Raw genomic sequence first — 26778 nt, forward strand, 5'->3', positions numbered from 1 at the left:
CTTCTCTTTACCCTTGTTCCTTTCGGAGTAGGGATGGTAATAGTTCCATGGCTGTTAACCCCAGATTCTGGCACCATCTGTCCCCAACTCTGTAACTGGTCTCTTTGTAAATAAGTCCTCCTCAAATTATCCTAATTTGAGAGTGCCATCTGTCTTCCTGTTGGGATCTTAAATGACATGGAAGACAGTTTCTCAGCACACATTTGGTATGCCAAATAATGGAGAAATGCATTAATGATACTTTGTGACCTTCACAAAACAAATACTTTTAAAATAAAGTGTAATGAAATATAAAGGGTAATGTAACTTTTAAGACATTTTCAAATAGGCAGACTCATATCAGAATTATTGTATATTATATGGCTTTTGTATAAATCAGGCACTAGTGTTTTTACCAGCTGAAAGTGGCATGGAATTGTTGAGGGTAGCTCTAAATACCGTAAGCAGTGTTACATTTTTATATTTAAAGATATGATCTTTACATATTATTATAAAAGGAATATATGAATATATTAATCCTACTATATTCTAATTGGTTTATTATTTTGTTTTCCATATTAGATTCTGTATTACTTAAAGCCAGGGGCTGGGGTATTTACCTTTGTATCTCTAGCACTTAATATACTGCTGACAAAGAGTAAGTATTCAATAAATATTGTCTATAAGAATAAATGAGCAGATGCATGGGTTCCTATTTCTGCATCCTTGCTCATACTGGTACTCTCCTTACCTAGCACCTACTCATGTCTCATCTGAATAAAGGTTTCTTTAATTATTATCACCTACTTTGGTAGCTGTATTCTCAGGATTCCAAAGACACTATCAATAATACTTGATTATTACATTAAAGTTTTCAGTTTCTTGACAACATAGACTACACTTTGAGGGGCGCATGGGTGGCTCAGTCGGTTAAGCATCTGCCTTCAGCTCAGGTCATGATCCCAGAGTCCTGGGATCGAGTCCCACACCAGGCTCTCTGCTCAGCGGGGAGTCTGTCTCTCTCTCAAATAAATAATCTTTAAAGCAAAACCAAACAAGACAACCAAATAAACACAGACTACACTTGACTCTACAACTAGATTTTAAGTTTCTTGAGAGCAAAGGCCATCCCTCTGTATGCACTAGAGAACTAGCAGAAAGCTAAACACATAGGTAAATAAATATATTTAAAACTGACTTTATATTTAGAGGTAAATAAATATATCTTAAAATGATTTTACCAAATGCAGTAAAATCCATGTCTTCTAAATTATCCAAAATATTCTCTATTGAGGCTGTGAATCTCTTAAAAGTTGAAGAATCCATCATTTCTACAACAGAGAAAAAATAAAAACTTATCACATTACATGTAGAAAACTGAAGTTGAAGACTATGAACAAAGACAAACTAAAAATGTTACCTTCAGGTGTTAGTTTTGGTTCATAAGCTTTCCTCTTCTTCTGTTTTTCTTTTTTCTTCATTTTTCTAGCAACTAAAATAAACATAAAGAAATACTGAAATATAGGAATGACAACTTAAAATATTTCTATTTTTGTTCCTCCAGAACATTAAATACTTAAACAATAACCACTGCCATTCCAAACTAAATATATACTTCTGTCTTAACAAATAGTTGTTAATTAACTCATAAAAAGGTATCAGATATTCTTCAAAGTTAAAGACCTAAATTTAAAGCAGCTTATGTAAGAAATCCGTTGACACTGATGAATTACCCTCACTAAGGCTGGGAGGAGGAGAATAATCTTCCATGTCAGAATCTGATGGGCTTCGGTTTCGATAACGACCACCACCCGAACTCCTTCTTCCTTCATGAGAGTGGCCACTTCTCCTATGATCCCCAGAACTTCTTCTGTCACGCTCTTCATATTCCCATGCTTTATCATCATCTTTTTTATGTCGTTTCCTAGAGGCTAGAAGCAAATCCCCATGACAAATAATTTACCTCATTTAAAAAGACTATTAAAACTTGTATGTACTTCACAAATGAACCACATGGGGGAAAATCATTGTGTGGGTCTAGGAAATGGAGTCATTCTGTTTAATCAGAAATATAAATTATGGTATAGAAGTGGTATCACTTATTTTAGCATTATCCTATTATTTTAGATTTAAAGATTTCTACATGAATTTGGTTTGCTAATAAATAGGAATGTTCTGGGAATTAAACAGGGCTCATTTCAAAGAAAGGTATTCAGTGAGTCAGTAAAGATAATATCTAACCATCAGGATTAATTAAGGAATGTAAAACAATCTTTATCTAGGATTTGGATGAAAAACAGAAACATCTTAAAGCATTTGAATTACTGATGGGGAGCAGGGTTTGGGGGAAAAGTAAACTTTTGAGAAAGTGCTACAGAATATGGAGTAATCATGTATACCAACAATGAAAAGCCAAGTTAAGCCCAAAACTTAGGTATAAATTCAAAAGACTGATAATCTAACATCACAGACCTACAGAGATAGAATAAATCTGTACAGTTGTAAATATTCATATATTGAATTCAGTTCTCCAACAACGTACTTGCTTAAACCCAAGGAGAAAAGCTTTTAAGCTTATACATGCTATATAAACATATTTATGTATGTTACCCTTCAGTTCCTTCCCCAACCTTCCAAGGGTCTAAGCATTCCATTAAAAACACCAGTACTGACAGGAACTTCCAGGCAGAACTGGCAAACAGATTTCATCTGACACAACTCTGATCAACTGGTAATAGCTGCCTAGAGCATTCTATTTCCCCAAGAAAGCATCATATTTCAACAAGAAAGACTGATTAGAAATGTCTGTCTTGTGAGAGCTGGAGGGCGGTACAAGTGACAAATATTTACCATACCTGCTCTAGGGTGTAGCACCACCAACTTAAAACTAGGATAGAGAACTGATGTGTCCTGTATCTTGGCATCTTGTTTTGACCACTTGGTGGTGGCAATGAAATACTTTCCAGTCTGTTGAACTAAATCTGACTACCCTGCTGTCTCTGAACTGGCTTCTATTTCAAATCCCTAACTATGATCAATACTCAAATACTTAAAACTCTTGTTTGAGTCCCCTTAAAGCCTTAGATTTAAGGATGCTAACCTTAAAGGTGGATAAGCAATGTCTGTACCCTGGCTAATCTTACTCTTACATGCTGCCTTAGCTACTCCTATTCAAGAATCTAGTTTGGTTTCTGGTTCTGGACCCTTCTGTCCAATCTACTGACAGCATAGCAGAAAAAGATAATTTCGTTTCCTCTACTTTTTGGTCAAAGGCTTGGCATAGCAAGATATTTCATAAAAAAAAGACAAACATAAGTGCATATATTTAAATCTCCAATGATTTTCTTTGTAATTAGGCATAAATTTGACATGAAATATGAGGAAGAAGTAGGACTCCCCCCCTTTACAATTAGGGTATGCCCCAGTACGTTCTCTTAGTGAGAGGCTGCCTTATAAACTAATATGAGGTGTGTGTGTGCGCGCGCGCATGTTGTGTCAGAGCAACAGGTCATTTATGTAACATTCACTAAATATTTTTTCATTAAGTACTAAAACAGCTACTAAATATGAGAAATGACAACTAATAAGTTTGTTCAGAAATGTGCAGAAAGTAGTATTCTATGATCTCAAATATGACTGACTTAGTCCTTCTGAATTTTAATTTAAGAACTCCATTTCAAGCATTCAATTCTATGATTAGAAAATGCTTGAAAAATCTTAAAATTGTTAGCAAGAACATACAATATACTGTATTGGTGGTAATTTTTATAGGCCTTGAAGATTTCTGTTTCACATTCATTAAACTTTAGGAAATTTGGATAAAAACAGGATGGCAAATTAGAAAAAACCCCACCCAACTTCTAAGATACAGTGTGTTCTAATAAGGCTATCAGGATCCCAATTCACTGTTACTAGTTTGTTCTTTCTCTATTGCCCTCATAACCCTGAAAGAAGTAGGGGAGGAGCTCAGCAGACAGGTAGGTAAAATATGCCTTGAGTGTCTTCCACCTTCCCTTTCCAAATTTCACCTACATTGCTCCTTAGCTTCTATGTCTTCCCTCCTCCTTCTCCAGCAATCCAATGACCTTGTATTTGTGTTATGGCTACCCAAATCTATGTGGCCCAACTTTCAAAGTTACCACCCCTCAACCCTTCCCCCATCCTTCAATAAAACAATTGCCAACTATTTAGATTTTTAGGAAACCAATTTGATTAACTGCAGTAAAACCTTAAGTTTCAAAAAAGTCTCTCAAAGCAGCATAATGCTTGTGCTTATGTTCTCATAATACTTCTACATTTTGCACTACACTATATTTTCACTACATTGTTTTTGTCATAATGACAATTTGGTTGTTTATGTCAACAACCAACTGAAATTCTTTCATCTCTCAAATCAGAGGCTCCGAGTCAATTTTTCTATAGTTACTTGTATAGAAATAAACTAAGAAAACCAGGGAGCTACTCTGAGGTCTCTTGAAAAATCCAGAGAAACTTCTTGCGCCTAGCAGGTTGAAGCTGAGGTTCTCTAATATCAGCTTTCAATATACTTGGGAATAGATGTAACAGCATCCATGGCTTTAAGATGACAATGTGTGCTCCCAAAAGATGAAACGACAAGCTCTCATAATAGAAAGCAAGGAAAAGAACAGCGACTGCACTGATGACAAACGTAAGGCATGTGTGGCTCTCTCCCCTATTTTACACTTGGTGGGTATTTCTGATTATGCTATCCTTTCTACTTAACTGTGAGGTAGCTTCAAAATTCTCATCAGTTTAGCAATGCAGGGAGACTCTCTCAGTTAAATGGAGTTGAAGTGTGATTTGAAACCAATCTGCAACTAACCCTTAGCTATTCCCTTTAGAAACGGGTGATGTTTGGGGGATGGGGGAGGAGGAGGAGGAGTAAAGGAGAGGCATGTATATAAAGGGGAGTGAGTTTCTGGGCCACCAGATCTCCTTTCTCCTCTCCCTTTCCAGAGCATATGTTCCCATATGACCAAAATGTTTGATTATAATAAAAAAGTATTAACTTAAGCCATTGAAATATATTGCATGTAAATACATCTCATGATAACAAGTTATAACAATTATACATATAATTAAATATGTCAGATTAACTTTGCTATATATTTTATTTCAATTTTAAAACTTTGTTCATATTTGTTCAGTATTCATAGTCTACTCCTCATAGCTCAAGAGCTCACAATTTAAAGATCAGAGTAAATGAACATTGAAAACTTTGGAGGAGGTGAAGGATTTCCATCAGCAATATACATTTAAAATTGGCAGCATGCATCTGTCCTTCCTGCCCTTGCTTGTCACACCTCAATCTATGGAAACTAGGTGGAAAAGGTAGAACACACTGGTGGTCTTCCCACTTCTTTTGGTCATAATGACTAAGTCAGTTGGCACACAAGTGAAGATCTCCCATAGTCTGTTTCCACTGAATGCCGTTTAAGTCAAACAAGGTTGCTGACCCCTCTTGGCTAGGCTCAATTCTCTTGCTCCAGAAGAAGGAAGATAGGGATAAAAGAGAAGAACTTTTTCAGTGGACCAGTAGGAAGACAGGCGAGGTATAGCAAGTCTAGTGCAAAGACAGGTGATCACAGTGTTGTAGAGAGGTAGCTGTGTAGTGAAGAAGCCAGCTCTGGAAAACAGTGAAACAAGGGAGGAATTCCAGGACACAGCTGGGCAAAAAGGAGAAGCCAGGTCCAAACCACACAGATAATTGGCAATGTGGCTAATCCATTCATAATTTAGTGATAGTATGGTTTTAAATAATTCTTCACCTGGCTATCTCCTATGTGTCCTTCAAGACTCAAGTGTCACCTCTTCCAGTAAGTATTCCCTGAACCCCCAAGTATAATTCTGACGCCAATCCAATGTGCTCCCATAGCACCCTGGATTTACTTATTATCACTGTACTTTTCTCACTGTGCTACAACTGTTTACATAATTCCCCCCATTAGACTGAAGGCTCTTCAAAGACAGGGGCCACATCTTATTTGTATTTTTATTCTCAGTGCCTAACATATACAGTAGGAGCGCAATAAATGTTTGCTAAATACAGACACGTACCGGTGTTATTTGACACTAATTATAGCTCATTAAATTTCTTTTCTTGGTGCCAACTGATCTCATCTTTCGCACATTTTTTAAGTACAAAGAAAAAAACTTGCTATACTATGTTATTAAGAATTAAGATCACTGTACTCTTCCTAACCCCCCAAATTATGAATGAGACAAACACATCAATCTGCTTAATTCTAAAATAATAATAAAGTTATGTGATACTTACATTCAAAAGCTTCATCACTATCATTATCTTCATCTGAACTGATTTCAGCATATTTTGGCTTTTCATTAACTGTGCTACGCTTGCGTTTATTCATTTTCACACGTTCACAAAGTGGCATGGTAGATTCAATTTCTGCCAGAAGTTCGGGGGGTAATTCTTTTAACACTGATTGATCTATACTACCTATTAATGAAAGGTAAGAAAAGAATTTAAATCTGAAGATAAAAGGGAAATTTTAACTAAATTAGCACAATAAAAATGAAATATTAGTATTTATATAAGTTTTCTAAGTCAGCTTTGTATTTTAATAAAACACGTATTTAAAACTCTAACAGGTTTCACCCTAAACTGATAATGCAGTTTTTACATATATCATTATATAGTAACTTAAAAAACATAAAAAGGGTAGTTATATCATCCATTTTTGATATAATGCCTTCATTTGTGTGTATGGACTAAAACTGTCTAAAACGAGAGATCCGCTGGCATTATCCAGTCTATATGTAGTAAGGGATTCATCTCGCATTCTTGGTAGCACCCAAATTTGTTTTACAGAGGTCTGGACCAGTTTGAAAGTAATACTATCTCTCAGTGCAAATTTGAAGAGTTGGAAGACACTTATCATACCCTTCTCTTCCTCTATGCTCTTGGTTGTATACTGTGGCTGGGACAAGAGTTTTATATCTTTTACCTATTACTGTCTATTTGAGAGGCATGGTAATGCCTTTAGTATTACAAAGAACTTCCTCAAATAGATAAACCAATATATGCATTAAACGGAAGAGAATAAAAACATGAAAGGCAGGATAAATAAAAATATATTAAAATGTAAATGTCTATAATTAAAAATAGCAAATTCAAGTTTGTTATGAAATAAGTTCATATTTTCCCATGAAAGACTAAGACAGGATAAAAATATACCAACATAGTAACATTAACATAATATTTACTACTTAATACTACACACATATCCACAAAAACACTAACAGTTGCTATGAAGAAACAAATTCTTAACACCCTACTGAGAGCTTAAAAACAAAGAAGTAGCAAAAGCTATTTATTCAGGATAATTTGTCCTTGATGACTATTAAAGATAAATTACTTACCCTTGTAAATCTTTGAGTAGAAGTATAAAAATGATGTCTTACCTGCTAAATTTTAGAAATTGGGAGCAAAGAGTACCTTAGTGGTTTATAGCAGGGAATATTAGTAACTATAATCAACCTTAACACTACAACATTTGAATGATAATAGTACTTATGTAAAGGATAAAAATAATCATGACAAAAATGAATGGGTACTGATTAAGACAATTTCAAAGCCTCAATATATAATCCCAGTAATTTAATAATATAAAACATAAATTATTAATCTCGATGGAGGAATAATCCTTTTTTATTCTTTGTGGAACTTTTAGTCAACATCATGAAGGCATTATTTCAGTTAACTTTTACTCCTTTATTTTTCTAAGGACACACATAGCAAAAATTTTACCCAACAAAGATGTAATACTTGTGACTGGTAATATTCCAAAGACTTCATTGCTGAAAAACCTGACATACTAATGTTGAGTGTACTTATCTGTTGTCACTTTCAAATCATGCAACATTACTCTGTGCTGGCTTTCTTAATTCAACTGTATTTTATCAGTGATGTCCACTTTTTAGAATATTGATACAGGTAAAAGAAACCAACTGTAGCTTTGGAATGTCCAAACATTCAGCCCCAAGGTAAATACACTATGCATCTCATTTAAAATTCCTTAATGTCTTGGGGTGCCTGGGTGGCTCAGTCTGCTAAGCATCAAACTCTTGATTTAGGATCAGGTCATGATCTCAGGGTCCTGAGACTGAGCCCGACACCGGGCTCCATGTTAATTGTGGAGCCTGTTTGGGATTCTCTCTCTCCCTGTGCTCCTCCCTTTCTCTTAAAAAAAAAAAAAAAAGGTCCTTAATGTCTTGAACACCTCTAATTAAATGTGTTTTACTGATAGAAGGATCATGTTTTCTAGTATTTATCTCCCCTTTCCACATGACCTATACTATTTAGTATGTATATGTTAATGGTTAATAAATGCTTTTTGATTGCCTATCATTCATAATTTCCTATGATCACTTACAAGTGTACTTCCCATATAGTTTCTGAATTACTATATTTTATAGGCAAATGAAGACATTTCCCAAATTTTAAAAAATGAAAATGCTTTCTTTTTTGTACTACTTCTTTTTGGGTATTTAAATACAGACAGCCCAAAGTATTTGGCCTTTAGTCCATCATGAAATTTTTTAGAAAGCAGATTTCTCTGATTATGTTCTGCTTAGACTAAATTCCCATTCTCAGAGACATATACTGACCTGATACTAATATCCCAGAATTATAATATACAGATAAATATACAAAAATAATCAAGGGTCAATGTATGTATTGGTACTTGTACTCTCTTTACAATGGTTTATTATATCCCCAGAGCAAGGAGTCTGCTCTCTTCAAAAAAAAAAAATTCCTCACAATAGCCAGACACAGAAAACTTATGTCATATATTTGATAAAGCAGGCATCAAAGTTTATTCATTGTAATTTACCATCTCTTATTCCCAAATTAAAAAGAATGCTATCAAATTTAAGAGCTTTTGTATTCTGTAGATCATTTTAACGTCTGTATAACTCTGAAAGTTACAGCAACATAATTCAAAGACCAAATGTTTCATTTCTAAAAATGACCCTACTTAAAGAAAAAAAAATCCAGCAATGGGGGGTAATGTCTCTCAATATACCATCCTCCAAAAGTAAACCCTCTTTCATTTTGAATAGAAACACCTATTCCACAGGTTTATGCATTTTCTGAATTAAACCTCCTTTCTTCCTTTTAGTAAAACACTTTATAAACTGATTCAGCCAGCTTCTTTGATTACAAGGGTTAAGAGATAAAATATTTGGTTTTCCTATACTCACAATCAGCATATTTAATACATTATTTTTTTTAGTTTTTATTGTTATGTTAATCACCATATATTACATAATTTGTTTTGGTGTAGTGTTCCATGATTCATTGTTTGTTCATAACACCCAGTGCTCCATGCAGAACGTGCCCTCCTCAATACCCATCACCAGGCTAACCCATCCCCCCTCCCTCCTCCCCTCCAGAAACCTCAGTTTGTTTCTCAGAGTCCATCATCTCTCCTGGTTCGTCTCCCCCTCTGACTTACTCCCCTTCATTCTTCCTCTCCTGCTATCTTCTTCCTTTTCTTTTTTCTTAAAATATGTTGCGTATTTAATACATTATTAAGGACTGAATAACTGACTCAGCTTCAATTGATATGAATAAACAGTGAGTACCTCAAATGATGCCTATGACATACTTGGTTATGTTCTTTCCCCTGAATTAGGAAATAATCTTTTAAATGAAAAAATAATGTCTATTTCTCAACACAATGATTTTATAAATTATTGTTGTTTGTGGAGTTATTTGTTCTTAAAAACTTCAGATTGCTCGTACTTTATGATTATCTTTCTCACCTCATTTCTCCCATCCCAGTTACTTTATTCTCTAAATCAGGTGTTTGAATTACCATAAAATTTTAAGTTATTGGCTTGAGAGGATAATGTCATTCAGTCACAATTTTGTGAAGTACTACACTTTCAGCTTTTGTAGATATATAATAGACACAGCACACCTCTATTTTCTAGCTCTCATAAGGCTAAACTTATGAGAGCTACACTATCTAAAATGTAGCACATCTAGAAGTATAGATGTGCTACATTTATAATCTTGGATTCAAGTATAAATCACTCCTATTAGCACAATGAGCAGATTATTAAAACCAGACTACTAAAAGTCTCAGAGTCACTAATCTGATAACTAAAAATGTGTGTTGTTTAAGTGAAAAACAACCCCAAGATTAAAATAAACCACGTCAATTAATGAACTCTTTAGGACTGAAGATTCAGACAATGCAAACCAGTCATGTTCAGAAACAAACCATGAAACTCACATAAACCTCCAAATCATGTAAGTCATAAAAAAACATCTTAGGTATAATGTAGTTAAGTGACAACTCTTAGAATAACCTACACAAATTACAGGGGAGTAGCATCAAATGGATCTTTAATGAGAGGCAAAAGAAAAACAAAAATTTTGTAGTGTATATTGTCAGTCGGCCCATTTTGTGACCCTAAGTGGGTTAATATGGTTTGAAGATACATATTTTTTGGTGGAAATGGTTCCTAAATGCAAGCCTACATCTTTATTTGAAGCCACTGTTAAGAAGTACAACCAAGGAGCATAAATTGCAGATTACATAGCCCTGAAATATGGTAACAGTTGGGAGGTATGAACAAAAAGCAGCAACCTACAGAGAAACTAAAAAAATGTGTGGTTCAACTATGAGACCAGGACATTGAATGTTCCTTTCACAGGGACCCCAAGGTTATAACCTGATGGTAGTACTAGGGGTAAAGAAGAAGCCTGTGCCAAATCCTCAGTGAATACAGGGATATGGAAGATTGGTGTCAAAAGTTTTGAGGACTCTGAGAAACAAACTGAGGGTGTTAGAGGCAAGGGGGGGTGGGGGATGGGTTAGCCTGGTGATGGGTATTAAGGAGGGCACGTTCTGAATGGAGCACTGGGTGTTATACGAAAACAATGAAGTGTGGATCACTACATCAAAAACTAATGATGTATTGTATGGTGACATAACATAACAACAAAAAAAAAGTTTTGAGGACACAAAACAATGACCTAAGGGGAAGAACTTTGACATGTGTATTTTAGCTATTATAGTTGATCCCTAAACAACACAGGTTTGAACTGCATGGGTCCACTTCTACGCCAATTTTTTTTTTTTTGATACAGTATAATTCTGTAAAAGTATTTTCCTTATGATTTTCTTAGTAACTTTTTCTCTAGCTTACTTCATTGTAAGAGTACAGTATATATGTAATATACAAAATATGTATTAGTTGACTTTATGTTATTTTTAAGGCTTCCTGGTCAACATCAGGCTATCAGTAAATTTGGGAGGAGTCAAGAGTTATACATGGATTTTTGACTGTGTGTGGGGGGGTGAGTGCCCCTAGCCTCCATGTTATTTAAGTATCAACTGTTCTTGGAAGGAGCATTAGCAAACTAGGAGAAAGGAGGGTCTACTTTTTAGTGCTAAGGCTCCTTCATTGAATGAAAATGAGGGTAGAGAAACTCATAGCTTTCTACCATAGATGTTAACAGTTGTCAGGGTAATAAGAAGGGAGGATCTGTTTACAACTGAGGATGAAGTCTTAATTTAAGGGAAGCGAGCATCAGGTAGACTACCTCCCCTAGAAGAAAAGAGGAAATAGAGAGGTTTGCTTTTTTTGTGATGGTTTAGGATAAATGGAAGTCATGCATGAGATAATCTGGTATAAAGTTGCCTTAATTTTGATAAGAAGCAGAGAGACCCCAGGTACAGGCTGGAGGACTAATAATGCTTTTTCAGGATTATAAAAAAATTTAAAAAAAAGATTTTTTTTTAAGGAAAGACTAGCAGTTGAACTCATCTTGGCTAGGGAGGGGTGGTCAGGGTCAAATCTACAGCTATTCTTTCTCATAGTCTTTGAGAAATACTGAAACTAATGCAAAGAACCATTATATAATCACTACACAAAGAATGTTACAACCTAAGAACTGGCAAGTCTCCTTTTCAATGTTAAGCAGCAATTTTTAAGTTGCAGGTTATGGCCCATAAGCATGTTGTGAAATCGGTTTTGTGGGTCTTGACTAGCAGTTGTTTTAAAATGAAAGTGAAAATGTCAGTTTTTTGCTTGTAGTATAGGGATTGTTAATATGTGCCTGTATGTGTGCATTAGGTCACAACATGCATCTTATTTCTTAGGGCACAATCACAAAAGTTTTAAAGTCTTTTATGTTTTATGGTTGCCAGTCCTTTCAAAATAGTTGAGTCAATTCAAATTGAAAAGGTCCTTCTAGGTTAATCAAACTCAATGTGTGGACTCTTCCTACTGTTAAGCTATAGGTTCGATTAAAGATAAAGAATAATTTGAATAAAACATTTACAATTAAATTGATTTTACTCATTATAAGTTGATAGGATAGTGACGACCTTGGGTTTTTAAAAAAGATTTTATTTATTTATTTGAGAGAGAGAAAGAGACAGTGAGAGCACAGAAGGAAAAGGAGAGGGACAAGCAGACTTCCTGCTGAGCAGGGAGCCCGACTCAGGGCTTAATCCCAGGACCCTGGGATCGTGACCTGAGCAGAAGGCAGATGCCAACCAACCGAGTCACCCAGGTGCCCCAGGATAGTGACTATCTTGTATCAGAGAGCTTAATTATCTACGCCTATAATTCTTTTTTTTTTTTTTAAGATTTTATTTATTCATCTGAGAGAGAGAGAAAGAGAGAGCACGAGAGGGAAGAGGGTCAGAGGGAGAAGCAGACTCCCTGCTGAGCGGGGAGCCCGATGTGGGACTCGATCCCGGGACTCCAGAATCATGACCTGAGCCGAAGGCAGTCGCCCAACCAACTGAGCCACCCAGGCGCCCTATAATTCTGATATAAAAGTTGCTGTTTCATTTCCAATCCAATCCAAAATCTTGGATTACTCAGAAATTACTCTTCTGTTTTTGATGTAAATCTTTCTAATAAGCACTGTATCCATCTCTTTTAATAAGACAACTTCTTGGGGCATCTGGATGGCTCAGTTGGTTAAATGCTGGTTTGACTCAGGTCGTGATCTCATGGGGTCCTGATACTGAGCCCTGCATTGGGCTCTGTGCTCAGCGGGGAGTCGGCCTGAAGATTCTCTCCCTCTGCTCCTTCCCTCATACTCTCTCTCATATAAATAAATCTTTTTAAAAAATCCACAAAAACCCAACCCCCTAACCCATCTCCCAAGAAAAACAATGAGACAACTTCTTGACTCATGATCATTATTGAAAAGATCACTGCTTTACACAGCAATGCCTTCAGGAATTGACTGCTATGCATAGTGTTTGAGATGATATGAAATGATTCAGGCTTTGTTTCTGAGTTCTGTAGGCCTGCTTATAGTTTACTGAAATGTATACACTCAGGATCAGCTAATTTGTGTAGAATATGTAACACACAGCAAAAGGGGTTAAAATCCTTTAACCCTTTTATACTATTCATGGAAATTTATTCCAAGAAAATTTACACAACAAAAAAGTTCTATGAAGATGTTTAGATCAGTTTTATCTATTTTAATATCTTTTCCCAGCTGAAAATTCTTTTCTAAATCCTGAAAGCAGTTCTTAGTTGTTCTATATTGGTAATTATAGAGAAGTTTATCCACAAAGTGAAAAGATAAGATTTAATAATTGACATGTGACAAGTATATTTTAAAAGCAATTTAAGTCTGTACATACTTGTTATATATTTATATTTTATATATTAACATCCTAATAATATATATAACCCCACTAAATGAAGTACTCTCCAGATATTAAATATCCTGCTTAAAATATTATGTTTGGCAAATTTCATACTACATTCATAAATACTGGAAAAGAACTAGAAAACTACTTCAAAACTCATTCTAGATGAATCCTTTTGTATACACACATAAATACTCAAATAGCAGTGGAAAATCCAAATTTTAGGTCTCATTTGCTACAGAATAAATAATCTAGTTATCAGATTCACCTACATTAAAATTTCAATTTTATATCTCTAGTAGGCTTAGCAAACTATAGCCTGTGGGGTCAAATCTGCCTACCACATGTTTCTGTATATAACATTTTTTTTTAATATTTTTAAGATTTTATTTATTTATCTGACAGAGAGAGACACAACAAGAGAGGGAACACAAGCAGGGGGAGTGGAGAGGGAGAAGCAGGCTTCCCGTGGAGCAGGGAGCATGATGCGGGGCTCGATCCCAGGACGCTGGGATGATGACCTAAGCCGGAGGCAGACGCTTAACGACTGAGCCACCCAGGTGCCCCTGTATATAATGTTTTATTAAAATACATCGACACACCATTATTTACATGTTGTCTATGGTTGCTTTTGTATTACAATGTTAAAGATAAGTGGCCCACAAAGCCTAAAATATTTACAATCTGGGCCTTTAGAGAAAGTCGGCTGACCCCTGATCTATATCAAGTCATACTTTAATTCAAATTGGAACAAAGTATCCACCTTGCCAGTGCAGTTACTACAGTTATATTCTGTACATTTTAGGTCACTGAAAATTGGTTTATTTAATGAAGACAAATACCAAGGATTTGGTTTGTAGCAACTGAAAAAACAATATTACGAATGAAGCAGACAGAAGAAAAGATTCTTAAAACTGTGGTTTTAAGCACCACAGTTTTGATATTGACATTGGTACTACAAAGATTTCATCAATGTGTACCTATTATATTACTATGAAGAAGAACTATAAGAAGAAACAGGGATCAAATAATCCTTTCCTTGATAAGTATATATAGAGAGAAAAATAAATAGTGGAAGCACAACCTAACTTTGTATCTTAATGAACTAGAAAAAGAAAACAAAGCCCAAATTTAATAGGAGATACTAAATACTAAAGCAGTAATAAATGAAATAGACTAAAAATAGAAAAGATCAATGAAACTAAGAGCTGAATTTTTGAAAAGATAAACAAAATAGACAAAACTTTAGCTATACACTTACCAAGAAAAAAAGGAAGAAGACTCAAATAAATAACATTATAAACAAAAGAACAGACATCAAAATGGATACCACACAAAGGATCCTAAAATATATATATATATTTATATTCCTAGAAACATATAACCTGCCAAGATTGACTCATGAAGAAACAGACAATCTGAAGAGATGGATTATCAGGAGACTGGATTAGTAATCAAAATCTTCCCAACAAAGAAAAGTCCAGGACCAGACAACTTCTCTGGTGAATTCTAACAAAAAAGAATTAATACTAATTCTTTTCAAACACTTCCAAAAACAGAAGAAGAAGGAAAGGAGAGAACACATCCAAAGCCAGCATTACCCTGATACCAAAACCAGAAAAGGACACTACAAGAAATGAAAATTATAGGCCAAGGGACGCCTGGTGGCTTAGTTGGTTAAGCTTCTGGCTCTTGATCTCAGATCAGGTCTTGATCTCAGGGTTGTGAGTTCAAGCCCCGCACTGGGCTCCACACTGGGCATGGAGTCTACGTTAAAAAAAATTACAGGCCAATACTCTTATACTCATGATAATATAGGTTCAAAGTCCTCAACTAAATAATAGCAAACAGAATTTAATAACACATTAAAAGAATCAGGATTATATACCACAATCAAGTGGGATTTATTGCAGAATGGTACAAAATCTGCCAATGTGATATACATTCACAAAATGAATGATAAAAATCATATGATCATCTTAATAGATACAGAAAAGCATTTTAGAAAATTCAACATTCATTCATGATAAAAAAAAAAAAAACAAAAAACTCAACAAACTATGTACAGAGGAAATGTACCTTAACATACTAAAGGCCACACATGACAAACCTACAGCTATTATCATACTCAATGGTGAAAAGCTTTCCAAGATGAGGAACAAGATAAAGATGCCCAATCTGCTACTTTTATTCAACCTAGTACTGGAAGTCTTAGCCAGAGCAGAGCAATTAGGCAAGAAAATAAATAAATAAATAAATGACATCCAAACCAGAAAGGAAAGAGTAAATTGTCTCTATTGGCAGATTACATGATATTATATACAGAAAACCCCAAAGACTCCACCAAAAAACCTGTTAGAACTAATAAACAAATAAGGTTTCAGGATATAAAATCAATATACAAAAATCAGCTGCATTTTGATACACTAACAACAAACTATCAGAAAGAGAAATTAAGAAAACAGTCCATTTATAATTGCATCCAAAAAAATAAAATATCAAGGAATAAATTCCCCATGGAGGTGAAAGATCCATACACTGAAAACTGGAAAACACTGATGAAAGGAACTAAGAGACAAATAAATGCTAACAAATTTCTACACTCGTGGATTAGAAGAATTAATGCTATAAAAATGTCCATACTACCCAAAGCCATCTACACATTCAATGCAATCCCTATCAAAATTCCAGTATTTTTTTTATAGAAAAAGAACAACAACCCTAAAGTTTGTACAGAACCATGAAATAGTCAAATAGGCAAAGCAATCTTAAGAAAGAAGAACAAACCTTGGGGCACCATGCTTCCTGATCTTAAACTATGTTGTAAAGAAATAGTAATCAAAACAGCATAATATTGGCATCAAGACAGACACATGTATCAATGGAACAGAGAGCCCAGAAATAAATTCATGCATATATGGTCAATTAACTTACAAAAAAGTAGCCAAGAATATTCAATGAAGAAAGGATAGTCATTTTAATAAATGGTGCTGGAAAAACTGGACAGTTCCATGCAAAAAAATGAAACTGGACCACTATCTCACATTATACACAAAAACCAACTCAAAATGAATTAAAGATTTGAACGTATGACCTGAAACCACAAAACTCCTAGAAGAAAACTTGGTGGTAAGCTTCTGGACACTGGTCTTTGCAATGATTTTTTTGGATTTGATACCAAAGCAAAGGTGACAAAAGCAAAAATAAACAAGTGGTACATCACACTAAAAAGCTTCTACACAGCAAAGGAAACCATCAACAAAATGAAAAGGCAACCTATTGAATGGGAGAAAATATGTGCAAATCATATATCTGATCAGAGGTTAATATCTAAAATCTATAAAGAACTTACAACTCAACAGCAAAACAAAACAATCCAATTAAAAAATGAGTAGAGATCCAAACAGACATTTTTCAAAGACATACAGATGGTCAACAAGTATATGAAAAGATGCTCAACATCACTAATCATCAAGATAATGCAAATCAAAACCATAAGGAGCTACACCTGTTAGAATGGCAAAAAGACAATAAATAACAAGTGCTGGTGAGAATGTGGAGAAAATGTAAACTTGTGCACTGCTGGCGGGAATATAAATTGGTACAGCCACTACGAAAAACAGTAGGGAGGTTCCACAAAAAACTGAAAACAGAACTACCATGTGATCCAGCAATACCCACTTCTGGGTATATATCCAAAGGAAATGAAATCACTGTTTCAAAGAGATATCGCCAAAGCCTGCCCTGACCCATGATCAATGAAGCATTATTTACAATAGCCAAGACATGGAAACAACCTAAGTTGTTTAGTTTACTGACAAATGAATAAAGAAAATGGGTATATATGCGTGCACACACAATGGAATATTATTTACCCAGAAAAAGGAGGAGATCATATCATTTGCGACTACAAGGATGTACCATGAGGGCATTATGCTAAGAGAAGTCAGTCAGACAGTGAAAGACAAATACTGTATGGTCTCACTTATCTGTGGAACCTAAAAAAACAACTCACAGAAACAGAGAACAGACTGGTGGTTGCCAGAGACAGGAGTGGGAGGTGACTGGTGAGTGAAATGGGTACAGGTGGTCAAAAGTTACAAGATAAATAATTTATGGGGATGTAATGTACACCAAGGTGACTATAGGTAACAATACTATATTGGATATTTGAAAGTTGCTAAGATAGAAAAGTTTTCATCACAAGGAAAAAAACAGAACTATGTGAGGTAATGAAAGCTCACTAACCTTACTGTAATAATCATTTCACAATATATACACATATCAAATCATTATTTTGTACACTTTAATAAAATGTTATATGTTAAATATATTTCAAAAAATAAAGAAATGGGGACGCCTGGGTGGCTTGGTTGGTTAAGTGTCTGCCTTCGACTCAGGTCATGATCCCAGGGTCCTGGGATCGAGTCCCACATCAGGCTCCTTGCTCAGCAGGGAGCCTGCTTCTCCCTCTGCCTGCAGCTCCCCGTTTGTGTTCTCTCTCTCTGACAAATAAATAAAATCTAAAAAAAAAAAATAAAAAAATGGTGGTAGCAATGTCTCCAAATATACTCTGACTATAAAGTATATATACATAAAACGATTTATTTTCAAAAATTACTCTCTTCATTAGATAAATTCAATTAAAAATGGCATGACTGCATTTCTTCATGTAAAAAAATTGGACAGATTTTGGCTCTTTCTATAAGATTGATCTGGTCCTCATAAATGAATAAGGTAGGAAGAAAACTGGTATCTCCATTTTAAAAGTGAATGAACCAAGGCTTTGAAAGGCTACGATTTATTCAAGGTTCTGATACCAGTGCTCTTTGTACTATCATTTATAATGAACTTACTGGAGAATTTTCAATTTTCAACATCAGAAGCCAGAGAAGGCTAATTTTTTGTGCGTAGAGGAGGGGATCCAGATTTAAAATTCCACATTATATTGTATTATATCATAGATAGTGTGTTATATACTGTTACTCTATTATTCTAATACAGCGAATTCTCTTATTCTCTTATTCTAAAAAAAAGTTACTGAAACCCTCCTCTATAAGAGGATGATAATAGCTATTAAGATAATGAATACCTACTTGATATTATACTATACTAAATTATACTACATATTATATGTAGTATAATATTCATATATTATATGAATAACATGGGTATGACCTACACAGGTCCACTTATACACAGATTTTTTCCAATAAATACAGTACGGCACTATAAATGTATTTTCTCTTCCTTATGATTTTAATAATGTTTTCTTTTCTCTAGCTTACTTTATTGTAAGAGTACAATATATAATACATACAAATACAAAATATGTGTTAATTGTTTACATTATCAGTAAGGCTTCTGGTCAATAGTAGGTCACTGGTAGTTAAGTTTTTGCAGAGTCAAGAGTTATACGTGGATTTTCAAGTGTGTGGGGCCAGTGACCCTACCCTCCATGTTGTCAGAAGGTCAACTGTACATGAAACTATATAGTAATATTAGCTTATTACTACAATATTATGTTAACGATTTATGACAATTATAACGATTTAATATTATATATGATCTATCAAGTAGATATCCATTATCTTAGGATAGGTATCAGGCTCTTACAAGGGAGGATTTTAGTAACTTTTTTTAGAGTAAGAAGGAATTCAGTATGTTAGAGGAATTCAGTATGTTTCTTCATAAATAGGAGGTTCTTCCACATTATTTTATTTACCTTATTTACCCCTCAACCATAGTTTTAACATACAGGAAAACCTTATAGAAGCTACGTCCTTGGGCTGGCTTGAGAAATAGAATGAGAAGGAGCAAAAACACCATTAGTAAATTTTAATACATTTACTTCTTATTAAAAAAATTTTACTTAATCTCTTTAAATCAGTATCAACTATCTATTAAGCAAAATGTGAACCAAAAATTTTCTACGAACAGAAATCATGGACAAGTTTTCAAAATACTGCTGTAAAAATTACACCCAACAATAATTAGGTATATATTATGCCAACTTCTGTAATAAATATTCTCCAAATGTTTCCTAAAGATACCAATGATAGTAAGGTCTTTGCAGAAACTGAAAATTTGAGTTTTTTGAAAAGCATTTTAAAAAACTGTTCAGGGCGCCTGGGTGGCTCAGATGGTTAAGCGTCTGCCTTCGGCTCAGGTCATGATCCCAGGATCCTGGGATCGGGTCCCGCATCGGGCTCCCTGCTCCTTGGGAGCCTGCTTCTCCCTCTGCCTCTCTCTCTGTCTCTCATGAATAAATAAATAAAATCTTAAAAAAAAAAAAAAACCAAAAAAAAAATGTTCAAATGAACCAAAATAAATTTCCACTGCAGCACTATTAAAGATTTTGAATATTACAATCATATCCACTTTACTAAGAATTCCTCAATTTAGAAATCAACTATGTCAAAAATTCACTCAGAAACAGTATTTTCTCTCAAACTTACAGAAGCCTAGAATCCTAAACACAATCCAACTAGAATGTTCGGTGCCACATAATAGGCAACCAGTTAATATACTTTCGTGATCAACATTGAGTAGTGTAACTGGTATAGTAATAACTGAGGGAAAATAACTGCCCCAAATGTGACTGCAACTACTACCTAATCAAATGAACACTACAATTTAAACACTATTGACTATTTGAGCTGGTACATTAGTACACATACCCAGTGAAAACCATTTTCAGTAACTGTTTAACTGTTTAAAGGCCATGATCTCAAATACGGATGGTATGGGATATTTCTTAGAAGTACTGAATGCAAGTGATGTAAAACAATAAACTAGTTGGAAGGAAGTAGGTGAAGAAAAACAAAAAAATTACTTCCTTGGATATAAAGGTAAAATATTGTGAGACACTGTGGAATTGTAAATAACCCAAATCAAATTGTTAATGTTTGTAATTACTAAGCTGTTAACAACACATAACATGCCAGTCTTAAAGACCTCATAAACTTTATATTATTTTAATTGGAGACATATTGTACATTAACGTATATGAGGATAATATTCTGAATAAAAATAATTCAATAAATATATTATTTTTGGCATTTAATATACTGACTGAAGTATATTATAATAGAAGAAATTTTATTTATTTTTATTTTTTTAAGACTTTTATTTATTTGACAGAGAGAAACACAGCGAGAGGGAACACAGCGAGAGAGGGAACACAGCGAGAGAGGGAGTGGGAGAGGGAGAAGCAGGCTTCCCACCGAGCAGGGAGCCTGATGTGGGGCTCGATCCCAGGACTCTGGGACCATGACCTGAGCCGAAGGCAGACACCCAACGACTGAGCCACCCAGGCACTGCTATAACAGAAGAAATTTTAAAAATTTAAAAGGTTTTACAAAGATTATGTTGGTTCTCCATATCCATCCCCTGCTTGGGAAAAGGAAAAAACAAGGATGGTAAGAAGACAAAAGATGACAGAAGCAGGATGAGAACAGAAGTGATACTGAGCCAATCTATAACAGCAAAATAAAGGGAAAGGGTAATTAAACAGACATAAGTAAGAGTAAATCTCCTTGGGACCTAACAAAAAGTACATAGTTGACAGGGTGAAAGAGTTATTACAAAGTTTAGGGAACAGAAAGTTGAAAATTGTGTAGCTCTTGAGCTAGGGTCTATTGGTGGGAACAGAAAAGATGAATACACAATTTTAATCTGCACACAAAGCCTTTTCTGAAACATGGTGTCAATACAGTCCTTCAACAGCTATTTAATATGCTCTAAGTATGTACTAGTTATTATGCTAGATACATACGCATGTCCCCACAGAAATCAAATAAAATTTAACTATGTCACTTTTACATTTAATATGTTCACACAAATGATAAAAATAAGTAATATATATTAAGAGTCATAAATCTATATCCCTATCATTCCAAATTCATTGGCTTAAAGCATACTCAAGGAATTTTAAACGACCCTAACGAATATTTTAAATATGGACATAAGGTAAAATATTTAAAAAGATGGAATTTCATGGCTCTTCCAAGGAAGGAAAACCTACCAAGAATTTTGGCCTGAGAAATCAACCACTGAAGTATCTCAATAATAGTCAATCTAATTCCTTTACTCAGAAAAACACCACCAACATGTCAGAATATGTGATTGTGACTCTCCAAAAGAAAATCCCAAGTAATGTGTACTATACAAAGGGCCAATAATCCACAACTGTGCTTCCCATGCTTGTAATTTAAAAAAATTCACTATTATGTAACTCTGCTATTGCTAACTTAGTAGCAGAGATCTAAAACAAAACCAAAATTAGTATATTAAAAAAGAACAGATATGAATTCTAAGGTATAAATAAACCTAAATGATATCTACATGGGTTCTTGAAGTGAATCTAAGCATTAAAATATTTTTTGATGAAAGGTCCACTTAATTATAATTGCAGATCTCGTAATACATCTGTGTATATATATACGTACCTGCACACGTACACACACGCGCACACGCACACACCACATGCCCCCTACTCTAATGGGCAGATACACCCAGACAGCCTACTTACTAACATGAACATATCAAGTATATATATTGGTGTTAAAAGTACATTTAGGAGAAACATGGATTAGTATTAAAAAGTTTACATTCACAGGCAATGAGAAAACCATGGAAAAGAGTACAGCAGTTACTATTAGGAGTACTGTATTAGAAGCTATATTCATTTCTTGATGCTCAGTGTAAAGATTCTTTGTTAGGACAGAGCTTAGAAAGCAAGGCTAGCAGAAGCTGACAGATGGAAGGGGAGAAAAAGATGGTCCAGATCAAGGGACAAGAGGGTACCACTTTCCATCTTTCCATCTGACTCTTCTAAAATTACATACCTATACTCTTTAGTTTATACTGTAAAAAGCCACTCCCAAAGTTTCAGTGAAATTTTTAAAAACAATCCTTATCTAAAAGAAAATTCTAGCTCTGGCCACTACATTCTAACAACTTCTTTTATATAAACAAGTAATTCTAAAGAGATGCATTCAAGTTAAATAATAAAAACTATTTAGTAGTTAAAGCTGAAGTCTTAATTTTTTTGTTAAGTCTGACTGCAATAATGTAAGATCTGAAAGCTTCACTAAAGAAGTACAAATATTAGTGATAAAGACAATCTTTTTTCATTTTTGAAAAAAACCCAAAAAACAGTGAAAAAGTAAACATTTGATAAAGACCAAGTAATAATAAAAAAGGACTGATTATGACAAGTCACTTCTTTGAATACAGCTCTTCGGAGTGACACTGTTTTCACTGGGCTTTTTTTGGTAGACAAGATAATGACATTTTACAAAAATAATAATAACCATTACACCTTCTGGATTTCCTAATACACTGTAGGTACTATGCAATACAACTTTCTGTGATGATGCAAATGTTCTCTAGCTGTGTTATTAAGGAAGCCACCTGCCTCATGTGGCTACTGAGGATGTGAATTCTTAATTTTATCTAGACTAATTTCCATTTAAATATAGCTAAAGAGTCTAGTGACTATCCTATGGAATAGCACAATTCAAGAATTTCATATATTTTTAAGTAAATATAAATCTAAGTTCTTAATGAATCTCTTTCACAGAATGAGAACTTAAAAATCAAACTTTTACCTCTACTGCCTTAAAATCGGTGTCTTCATGTATTGATATTGCATGGGCTCCATTGGTCTTGCCACATATCATCATCAAATTAGTTATGTATGTGTGTGTATATACATGCAGATATACTTAGATATCTTAAAAGTAGTATACAAAGAAACACAAAACTATATTTGCTGCACAGACTGCCCATTGTATTTTCAACACTTAAGACTTTTTCCTGGAAATAATACTACTCAAGTAACCATAGAATTTAACTCAGCAACCATACAAAAACAAAACAAAAAAACCACTCCCAAACCTCACCATCTAATGATTTAATCTGATTTAAGAGGTGAATACTATTCCTTAAGACAAAAGGGGCAAAACTATGTATTTTTTAAATAAAATATCTATAACTGACTACCCCTCCCACAAAAAGGGAAGTAACCTTTCTATAACTTTCTAAATTATATAAATTTAAGCTATGCATCAATAATTAACTCAGAGATACGTATGTAAGAAAATAGCGTAAGACGCAATATTCTTAAGAGCTTATAACATTGATTTTTGTATATCATATAGCTTTATTGAGATGTTAGAAATTAAAATTCAATTTACTACCTCCTTGTAGAATGGAACACCTCTTTAGTCTAAATAACTTTTTAGAAAGTTGTTACATATATTCATTCTAATAATTCACTTGATTAACAAGCAACTTTTAAAAATACCTGAAATAACTAAACAGCAAAAGAATGTATCGCTGTGTACCAAAGTAAAAAATTATGACCACAGTGAGTAGTTCACATAGGGATGGAAGACAAAGAATTTTCACTGACAACTTTTTATTTTTATTACTGAAAACCAGTCATTATTGTTTTATATAAATGTTATATTTTCCTATAGCAGTGTTTCAATTTTTAAAAATTTCCATTTTTAAAAATCCTTAGTAACCCTAAAACTTAAACAAAAACTGATTAGAATACAAATGACATCAGTGTAAGTATTCTTACCTTTATTTGACTTTGATGGTTTATTCTTGATAGGTTTAAGGGAACTTCTTGATTTATCTTCTCTATCTTTAATAAGTTTCTGAACGTCATCCAAAGACAGTTTTTGCAGGACAACTACAGGCTTAGCTCCTTTATTTAGATCTTCAACTAATCCCATTTTTTCTACTTTGTCTTTCTGCTCTCCTTTCATTTCCATTTTCTTTGTCTCCTGAGTAATATTACCATCTTTATCCCTCTTGATTTTTGGAATGACAAAATTTTTCAACGCACCAGACCTGCCCCCCAACAAATAACTTGGAAATTCTGCCTTATTGTCAGGGTGCGCTTTATTACTGTCTACTTTAGTCTTATTACCCTCTGTCCTTTTGTCATCTTTACTATTTGGTGATTTAAAACCAGGCTTATCAGGTCTTGATTTATTAGAATCTCCTTGTTTAACACGAGGACTATCAGGCCTTGATTTTTGCTCCCCAGAAGATGGTCTTTCCCTTGAGTCCCCTGATTCATGTCTATGTTTTCTTTCTAGTTTATCAGGTTTTGAAGCATCAGATTTAATGCCATGTTCATTTCTATTAGAGGATCTCAACGTTTCTGGTCTTCGAACCCTCGACTGATCCCCCCGATGTCGCTCTGATTCATTCCTGTCATCTGATTTTTGTTTACTATCATGGTCACGTCTTAATGACTCAGAAATAGATCGCCCATCAGGTCTCTGCTTTAAGGCTTCAGCTCGTTCTGATTTTAACCGAGGTGAATCAGATTTAATATCCTGTTTATGTTTAGACACTTCAGGTTTTTTCTCTGTTGATGGCTTTCCAGAATCTCTCCTATTTTCATGCCTATGTTTTGGTGTTTCAGGCCGACCTTCATTTTTTTGCTTTGGAGTTTCAGGTCGGCCCTCACCTTTCTGCTTTGGAGTTTCAGGTCGGCCATCACCCTTCTGTTTTGGGGTTTCAGGGCGCCCATCACTTTTTTGTTTTGGAGTTTCAGGTCGGCTTTCACCCTTTTGCTTTGGGGTTTCGGGTCTTGCCTTTGTTGTTTCTGATCTGCCATTATTTTGTTTGTTGTCATTTGGTTTTATGTCAGACAGTCTATTTTCATTCTGTTTAGGTTCAGATGTGATGCTCTCATTTTGTTTGGATTCAGTTGTTCTGCTCTCATTCTGTTTAGGTTCTTCTGTTTGTGTGTCAATTTTAGTTTCTAACTTACTTTCACTTGATTTTGTCTCCACCAATCTGTTTTCATTTGGTTTAGATTCTGCCACTCTTTCATTTTGTTTGATTTCACTCTTTGAAAGCTCAGAATCAGACTTTTTTTTAGGAGTCTCAGGATGGTTTTCTGGTGTAGCTTTAAGATTTCCAATAATATCTTCCTGGAGAACAGAAATAGGTGCATCATTACATTGTTTGATTTCTTCAGGCTTTTTTATGGAGTCTGAATCCTGAGTTATAGAAGCCTGAGAGTCCACTCTTCCTGCCTGATGAAGATCAATGCTAACCATTAATGCTGGCCTTGACCCATTTCCCGTAGAACCCGTCTCCTGAGAAGCTGGTCTATTACCTCCTGTAGCACCCCCAGCCTCCTGTGGGTAAGAATCTTGTTTTCTTTTTTTCAAAGGCTTATCTGAAATTTAAAGATAAATATTCAGTATCAGTAATAGACATATATTCTTATCTTATTAAAAGCCATATGGACTTTGATATTTCTTTAAGTCACAATGTTTTTTTAAATGTGGTGAATGCAAATGTCAATATGTATGTATAAAATAGCAGGCATGAATCACATACTTTTAAACCAAGGTTTAAGGAAATATTCATGGTTGCTGTACCTCAATAAATATTAGTGACTATAGTAACAAGAATTTAACAGTGTATTTGTTGATTATATAAATAAGCCCAAGAGTATAAAATAAATAGAACTTATAATACATTAAATACAAACATATATTTATGTTTGTATATGTAAAGGATAAACCAGATTCTTTACATAAGAATAAGGCAATCAGTTATAAATCACACGTTCTCATTTAAGATCATTTAACCCTGAACCAAAAATTACTAAGTGCCCGTACTGCTAACATAATAAACAGGAAACATAAGCTTTTACAACATGTAAGACAAGTATGGAAAAGAATAAAACCCAAAAGAAAATAGAAATCATGCCACTGAAAAAAGGTAAATGAGGAGAATAAGGGAAAAAAAAGAGTTTAATCGTTTGTCATTAACCTTTGATCCAGGATTCAAATTCTTCAAGGTGTCAACAGCACAAATGGAATTTAAAAGCTAACACACATTAGAAGTATATTTAAAATAAGGAAACATTAATATTGTAAGTATAAAAATGAGACGCATAGAAGGACTTTTTAGATAAATCCTGTCTTAAAAGCAACTTCCACTTAAGAAAAATGCTTTGGTTCTTTGATATAAGGTTATAGGGATCTATATACTGGCCTCAGTTAAGAAATAATTTATGGTATTCTGAAATGTAAAGACAAAAATACACACAAACACAAATCTACCA

General features: G+C 34.3%; 1 protein-coding gene across 3 annotated transcripts in view; it reads right to left on the reverse strand.

The window, feature by feature from the left end:
* NIPBL (NIPBL cohesin loading factor) overlaps window positions 1–26778 on the reverse strand; it is a 201984-nt gene that overhangs the window by 59977 nt on the left and 115229 nt on the right. For 2 of the 3 annotated variants that reach the window (XM_025867377.2, XM_025867378.2), the window contains exons 10-14: window positions 24259–25881; window positions 6278–6460; window positions 1713–1910; window positions 1400–1471; window positions 1221–1310 (exon numbers count right to left, since the gene is read on the reverse strand). In XM_025867377.2, the coding sequence (XP_025723162.1) occupies window positions 1221–1310; window positions 1400–1471; window positions 1713–1910; window positions 6278–6460; window positions 24259–25881 (2166 nt within the window). The remainder of the gene's footprint in view (window positions 1–1220; window positions 1311–1399; window positions 1472–1712; window positions 1911–6277; window positions 6461–24258; window positions 25882–26778) is intronic. The other variant, XM_025867379.2, reaches the window with a different exon arrangement.

The sequence above is a fragment of the Callorhinus ursinus genome, unplaced genomic scaffold (genome assembly GCF_003265705.2).
Source record: "Callorhinus ursinus isolate GAN/ISIS: 27379988/994484 unplaced genomic scaffold, GSC_fseal_2.0 scaffold3, whole genome shotgun sequence".
In the NCBI taxonomy this organism is placed as follows: Eukaryota; Metazoa; Chordata; class Mammalia; order Carnivora; family Otariidae; genus Callorhinus; species Callorhinus ursinus.